Here is a 7,500-nt window from a genome sequence, read left to right on the forward strand (position 1 = left end):
CTCCTCTCTCTCTCTGCCTCTCTCTCTCTCCCTCTCTCTCTCTCTCTCTCTCTCTCTCTCTCTCTCTCTCTCTCTCTCTCTGCCTCTCTCTCTCTCTCTGCCTCTCTCTCTGCCTCTCTCTCTCTCTCTCTCTCTCTCTCTGCCTCTCTCTCTCTCTCTCTCTGTCTCTCTCTCTCTCTGCCTCTCTCTCTCTCTCTCTCTCTCTGCCTCTCTCTGCTCTCTCTCTGCCTCTCTCTCTCTCTCTCTCTCTCTCTCTCTCTCTCTCTCTCTCTCTCTGCCTCTCTCTGCCTCTCTCTCTCTCTCTCTCTCTCTCTCTCTCTCTGCCTCTCTCTGCCTCTCTCTCTGCCTCTCTCTCTCTCTCTCTCTCTCTCTCTCTCTCTCTCTCTCTCTCTCTCTCTCTCTCTCTCTCTCTCTCTCTCTCTCTCTCTCTCTCTCTCTCTCTCTCTCTCTCTCTCTCTCTCTCTCTCTCTCTCTCGCTCTTTCTGCCTCTCTCTGCCCCTCTCTCTGCCTCTCTCTCTCTCTCTCTCTCTCTCTCTCTCTCTCTGCCTCTCTCTCTGCCTCTCTCTGCCTCTCACTCTCTCTGCCTCTCTCTCTCTCTCTCTCGCTCTCCATCTCTCTCTCTGCCTCTCTCCATCTCCCTCTCTCCTCATCAATCCATCGCTCTCTCTCTCTGCCTCTCTCTCTCTCTCTGCCTCTAAGCCTAACCCTAAACCTGACCCTTTACCCCTAACCCTAAACCTGACCCCTAAGCCTAAAATAGCATTTTTCCTTGTGACAAAATGTCCCCACAAAATGTCCTTGTTTTACTATCCCTGTGAGTACTTCAACCACACACACATATACAGTATATACAGTATCTCACAAAAGTGAGTACACCCCTCACATTTTTTGTAAATATTCAAGTATATCTTTTCATGTGACAACACTGAAGAAATGACACTTTGCTACAATGTAAAGAAGTGAGTGTACAGCTTGTATAACAGTGTAAAATTTGCTGTCCCCTCAAAATAACACAACACACAGTCATTAATGTCTAAACCGCTGGCAACAAAAGTGAGTACACCCCTAAGTGAAAATGTCAAAATTGGGCCCAATTAGCCATTTTCCCTCCCCGGTGTCATGTGACTCGTTAGTGTTACAAGGTCTCAGGTGTGAATGGGAAGCAGGTGCGTTAAATTTGGTGTCATCGCTCTCGCACTCCCTCATACCGGTCACTGGAAGTTCAACATTGCACCTCAAGGCAAAGAACTCTCTGAGGATCTGAAAAAAAAGAATTGTTGCTCTACATAAAGATGGCCTGGGCTATAAGAAGACTGCCAAGACCCTGAAACTGAGCTGCAGCTCATTCAAGGGTTTTTCTTTATTTTTACTATTTTCTACATTGTAGAATAATAGTGAAGACTTCAAAACTATGAAATAACACATATGGAATCATGTAGTAACCCAAAAAAGTGTTAAACAAATCAAAATAGATTTTATATTTTAAACTCTTCAATGTAGCCACCCTTTGCCTTGATGACAGCTTTGCACACTCTTGGCATTCTCTCAACCAGCTTCACCTGGATTGCTTTTCCAACAGTCTTGAAGGAGTTCCCACGTATGCTGAGCACTTGTTGGCTGCTTTTCCTTCACTCTGCGGTCCAACTCATCCCAAACCATCTCAATTGGGTTGAGGTTGGGTGATTGTGGAGGCCAGGTCATCTGATGCAGCACTCCATCACTCTCCTTCTTGGTCAAATAGCCCTTACACAGTCTGGAGGTGTGTTGGGTCATTGTCCTGTTGAAAAACAAATGATAGTCCCACTAAGCCCAAACCAGATGTGATGGCGTATCGCTGCAGAATGCTGTGGTAGCCATGCTGGTTAAGTGTGCCTTGAATTCTAAATAAATCACAGACAGTGTCACCAGCAAAGCACCTCCACACCATCACACCTCTTTTATATTTGAGATTCTTCAAATAGCCACCCTTCGCCTTAATGACAGCTTTGCACACTCTTGGCATTCTCTCAACCAGCTTCATGAGGTAGTCACCTGGAATGCATTTCATTTAACAGGTGTGCCTTCTTAAAAGTTAATTTGTGGAATTTCTTTCCTTCTTAATGCGTTTGAGCCAATCAGTTGTATTGTGACAAGGTAGGGGGGGTATACAGAAGATAGCCCTATTTGGTAAAAGACCAAGTCAATATTATGGCAAGAATAGCCCAAATAAGCAAAGAGAAATGACAGTCCATCATTACAAGACATGAAGGTCAGTCAATACGGAACATTTCAAGAACTTTGAAAGTTTCTTCAAGTGCAGTCGCAAAAACCATCAAGCGCTATGATGAAACTGGCTCTCATGAGGACCGCCACAGGAATGGAAGACCCAGAGTTACCTCTGCTGCAGAGGATAAGTTCCTTAGAGTTAACTGCACCTCAGATTGCAGCCCAAATAAACGCTTCACAGAGTTCAAGTCACAGACGCATCTCAACATCAACTGTTCAGAGGAGACTGTGTGATTTAAAAATATATATATTTCACCTGCGTGAATCAGGCCTTCATTACATTTACATTTTCGTCATTTACACTCTTATCCAGAGCGACTTACAAATTGGTGCATTCACCTTATGATTATTTTAAAAAAAAAATTGGGGGGGGTAGGGGGAGGGTAGAAGGATTACTTTTATCCTATCCCAGGTATTCCTTAAAGAGGTGGGGTTTCAAGTGTCTACGGAAGATGGTGAGTGACTCCGCTATCCTGGCGTCGTGAGGGAGCTTGTTCCACCATTGGGGTGCCAGAGCAGCGAATAGCTTTGACTGGGCTGAGCGGGAACTGTGCTTCCGTAGAGGTAGGGGGGCCAGCAGGCCAGAGGTGGATGAACGCAATGCCCTCGTTTGGGTGTAGGGACTGATCAGAGCCTGAAGGTATGGAGGTGCCGTTCCCCTCACAGCTCCGTAGGCAAGCACCATGGTCTTGTAGCAGATGCAGGCTTCAACTGGAAGCCAGTGGAGTGTGTGGAGGAGCAGGGTGACGTGAGAGAACTTGGGAAGGTTGAACACCAGACGGGCTGCAGCGTTCTGGATGAGTTGTAGGGGTTTAATGGCACAGGCAGGGAGCCCAGCCAACAGCGAGTTGCAGTAATCCAGACGGGAGATGACAAGTGCCTGGATTAGGACCTGTGCCGCTTCCTGTGTAAGGTAGGGTCGTACTCTGCGAATGTTGTAGAGCATGAACCTACAGGATCGGGTCACCGCTTTGATGTTAGCGGAGAACGACAGGGTGTTGTCCAGGGTCACGCCAAGGTTCTTTGCACTCTGGGAGGAGGACACAATGGAGTTGTCAACCGTGATGGCGAGATCATGGAGCGGGCAGTCCTTCCCCGGGAGGAAGAGCAGCTCTGTCTTGCCGAGGTTCAGCTTGAGGTGGTGATCCGACATCCACACTGATATGTCTGCCAGACATGCAGAGATGCGATTCGCCACCTGGTTATCAGAAGGGGGAAAGGAGAAGATTAATTGTGTGTTGTCTGCGTAGCAATGATAGGAGAGACCATGTGAGGATATGACAGAGCCAAGTGACTTGGTGTATAGAGAGAATAGGAGAGGGCCTAGAACTGAGCCCTGGGGGACACCAGTGGTGAGAGCACGTGGTGCGGAGACAGATTCTCGCCACGCCACCTGGTAGGAGCGACCTGGTGGTCGAATTGCTGCAAAGAAACCACTACTAAAGGACACCAATAAGAAGAAGAGACTTGCTTGGGCCAAGAAACACGAGCAATGGACATTAGACTGGTGGAAATCTGTCCTTTTGTTCTGATGAGTCCAAATTGGAGATATTTGGTTCTAACCGCTGTGTCTTTGTGAGGCGCAGAGTAGGTGAACGGATGTTCTCCGCATGTGTGGTTCCCACCATGAAGCATGGAGCATGATTTATTCATTTAAAGCATGATTTATTTAGAATTCAAGGCACACTTAAGCAGCATGGCTACCACAGCATTCTGCAGCATTTCAACAGGACAACGACCCAAAACACACCTCCAGGCTGTGCAAGGGCTTTTTGACCAAGAAGGAGAGTGATGGAGTGCTGCATCAGATGACCTGGCCTCCACAATCCCCCGACTTCAACCCAATTGAGATGGTTTGGGATGAGTTTGGACGGCAGAGTGAAGGAAAAGCAGCCAACAAGTGCTCAGCATACGTGGGAACTCCTTCAAGACTGTTGGAAAAGCATTCCAGGTGAAGCTGGTTGAGAGAATTCCAAGAGTGTGTAAAGCTGTCATCAAGGCAAAGGGTGGCTACTTTGAAGAATCTCAAAATGTAAAATATATTTTGATTTGTTTAACACTTTTTTGGTTACTACATGATTCCATATGTGTTATTTCATAGTTTTGAAGTCTTCACTACATTTTACATTTTACATTTTAGTCATTTAGCAGACGCTCTTATCCAGAGCGACTTACAGTTAGTGAGTGCATACATTATTTATTTATTTTAAAAAATTTTAAAAAATCATACTGGCCCCCCGTGGGAAGGGCAATGTAGAAAATAGTACAAATTAAGAAAAACCCTTGAATGAGTTCTAAAACTTTCGACTGGTACTGTATGTGTGTGTGTGGTGTGTGTGTGTGTGTGTGGTGTGTGTGTGTGTGTGTGTGTGTGTGTGTGTGTGTGTGTGTGTGTGTGTGTGTGTGTGTGGTGTGTGTGTGTGTGTGTGTGTGTGTGTGTGTGTGTGTGTGTAAACGTTTAACTGGTCCTGTATATACAAAAATACATACTGTAAATACATACATTAATATGTACAGGACTTAGAGTAAGGAGGTGCATTGTGTTTGTGCATGCTTTTGTGTGGTGTGTGGTGTGTGTGTGGTGTGTGATGTGTGTGTGTGTGTGTGTGTGTGTGTCTGTGTGTGTGTGTGTCTGTGTGTGTGTGTCTGTGTCTGTGTCTGTGTGTGTGTCTGTGTGTGTGTGTGTGTGTGTGTGTGTGTGTGTGTGTGTGTGTGTGTGTGTGTGTGTGTGTGTATACTCAGACTCAAGTGTGTGTGTGTGTGTGTGTGTGTGTGTGTGTGTGTGTGTGTGTGTGTGTGTGTGTGTGTGTGTGTGTGTGTGTGTGTGTGTGGTGTGTGTGTGTGTGTGTGTGTGTGTGTGTGTGTGTGTGTGTGTGTGTGTGTGTGTGGTGTGGTGTGTGTGTGTGTGTGTATACTCAGACTCAAGTGTGTGTGTGTTTTGCAGGAACATTCCGAGGCGTATGTAAGAAGATTGATCATTTCCCAGAAGCTACAGATTATGAGGCCGATGCAGCGGAATACCTCCTCCGTAAGTCTGGACACACACACACACACACACCACACACACACACACACACACACACACACACCACACACACACACACACACACACACCACGGTTATTATAAAAAACTGAAACGAGAACTAATCATAAAAAAAACAATCTCTCTCTCTCTCTCTCTCTCTCTCTCTCTCTCTCTCTCTCTCTCTCTCTCTCTCTCTCTCTCTCTCTCTCTCTCTCTCTCTCTCTCTCTCTCTCTCTCTCTCTCTCTCTGTCTCTCTCTCTCTCTCTCTCTCTCTCTCTCTCTCTCCACATCTCCCCTGTGGTGTAAACTATGGAATGTGTGAATGGGTCTGAATGGCACTGCTTTTGGAGGAAATGCTACTGCACACACACATACACACATACACACCACACACACACATACACACCACACACACGCACACACACACATACACACACACACACACACTTTCAACAGTACAGGAGGGCTTAGTAGGATGGCTCACTTCCTGTCTCACATAGGGACCTGATCTCTGTCTATACAATACACATTACATATATATTTCCTGTCTCACATAGGGACCTGATCTCTGTCTATACAATACACATTACATATATATGTCCTGTCTCACATAGGGACCTGATCTCTGTCTATACAATACACATTACATATATATTTCCTGTCTCACATAGGGACCTGATCTCTGTATATACAATACACATTACATATATGTTTCCTGTCTTACATAGGGACCTGATCTCTGTCTATACAATACACATTACATATATATTTCCTGTCTCACATAGGGACCTGATCTCTGTCTATACAATACACATTACATATATATTTCCTGTCTCACATGGGGACCTGATCTCTGTCTATACAATACACATTACATATATATTTCCTGTCTCACATAGGGACCTGATCTCTGTCTATACAATACACATTACATATATATTTCCTGTCTCACATAGGGACCTGATCTCTGTCTATACAATACACATTACATACATAGAACCTGTCTCACATAGGGACCTGATCTCTGTCTATACAATACACATTACATACATAGTCTCACATACAGTGTATTCAGAAAGTATTCAGACCCCTTCCCTTTAGTTACGGTACAGCCTTATTCTAAAAGGAATTAAATACATGTTTTCCTCACCAATCTACAGACAATACCCCAGAATGACAAAGTGAAAACAGGTTTTTAGACATTTTTGCTAAAAACAAGAAGAAGAAATATCTTATTTATTTATTTATTTATTCAGACCCTTTGCTATGAGACTCAAAATTGAGGCATAGGTCTGGGGAAGGGTACCAAAACATTTCTGCAGCATTGAAGGTCCCCAAGAACACAGTGGCCTCCATCATTCTTAAATGGAAGAAGTTTGGAAACCACCAAGACTCTTCCTAGAGCTGGCCGCCCGGCGAAACTGAGCAATCGGGGGAGAAGGGCCTTGGTCAGGGAGGTGACCAAGAATCCGATGGTCACTCTGACAGAGCTCCAGAGTTCCTCTGTGGAGATGGGAGAACCTTCCAGAAAGACAACCATCTCTGCAGCACTCCAGCAATCAGGCCTTTATGGTAGAGTGGCCAGACGGAAGCCACTCCTCAGTAAAAGGCACATGACAGCCCGCTTGGAGTTTGCCAAAAGGCACCTAAAGGACTCTCAGACCATGAGAAACAAGATTCTCTGGTCTGATGAAACCAAGATTGAACTCTTTGGCCTGAATGCCAATCGTCACGTCTGGAGGAAACCTGGCACCATCCCTACGGTGAAGCATGATGGTGGCAGTATCATGCTGTGGATATGTTTTTCAGCGGCAGGGACTGGGAGACTAGTCAGGATCGAGGGAAAGATGAACGGAGCAAAGTACAGAGAGATCCTTGATGAAAACCTCCTCCAGAGCGCTCAGGACCTCAGACTGGGGCGAAGGTTCACCTTCCAACAGGACAACGACCCTAAGCACACAGCCAAGACAACGCAGGAGTGGCTTCGGGACAAGTCTCTGAATGTCCTTCAGTGGCCCAGCCAGAGCCCGGACTTGAACCCGATCTAACATCTCTGGAGATACTTGAAAATAGCTGTGCAGCGACGCTCCCCATCCAACCTAACAGAGCTTGAGAGGATCTGCAGAGAAGAATGGGAGAAACTCCCCAAATACAGCTGTGCCAAGCTTGTAGCGTCATACCCAAGAAGACTTGAGGCTGTAATGGCTGA

The 7,500-nt window shown here is 45.8% G+C and overlaps 1 protein-coding gene across 2 annotated transcripts in view; it reads left to right on the plus strand.

Annotated features, from left to right (window-relative positions):
- The window catches only part of LOC121540882 (voltage-dependent calcium channel gamma-3 subunit-like), a 75,491-nt gene that overhangs the window by 28,940 nt on the left and 39,051 nt on the right, over positions 1-7,500 (plus strand). For both annotated transcript variants that reach the window (XR_006658681.1, XM_041850002.2), the window contains exon 3: positions 5,210-5,293. Coding sequence is in view for 1 of the 2 variants with exons in the window: in XM_041850002.2 (XP_041705936.1) it covers positions 5,210-5,293 (84 nt within the window). In the remaining variant the exon portion in view is untranslated. The remainder of the gene's footprint in view (positions 1-5,209; positions 5,294-7,500) is intronic.

The sequence above is a fragment of the Coregonus clupeaformis genome, unplaced genomic scaffold (assembly GCF_020615455.1).
Source record: "Coregonus clupeaformis isolate EN_2021a unplaced genomic scaffold, ASM2061545v1 scaf0450, whole genome shotgun sequence".
Taxonomy (NCBI): Eukaryota; Metazoa; Chordata; class Actinopteri; order Salmoniformes; family Salmonidae; genus Coregonus; species Coregonus clupeaformis.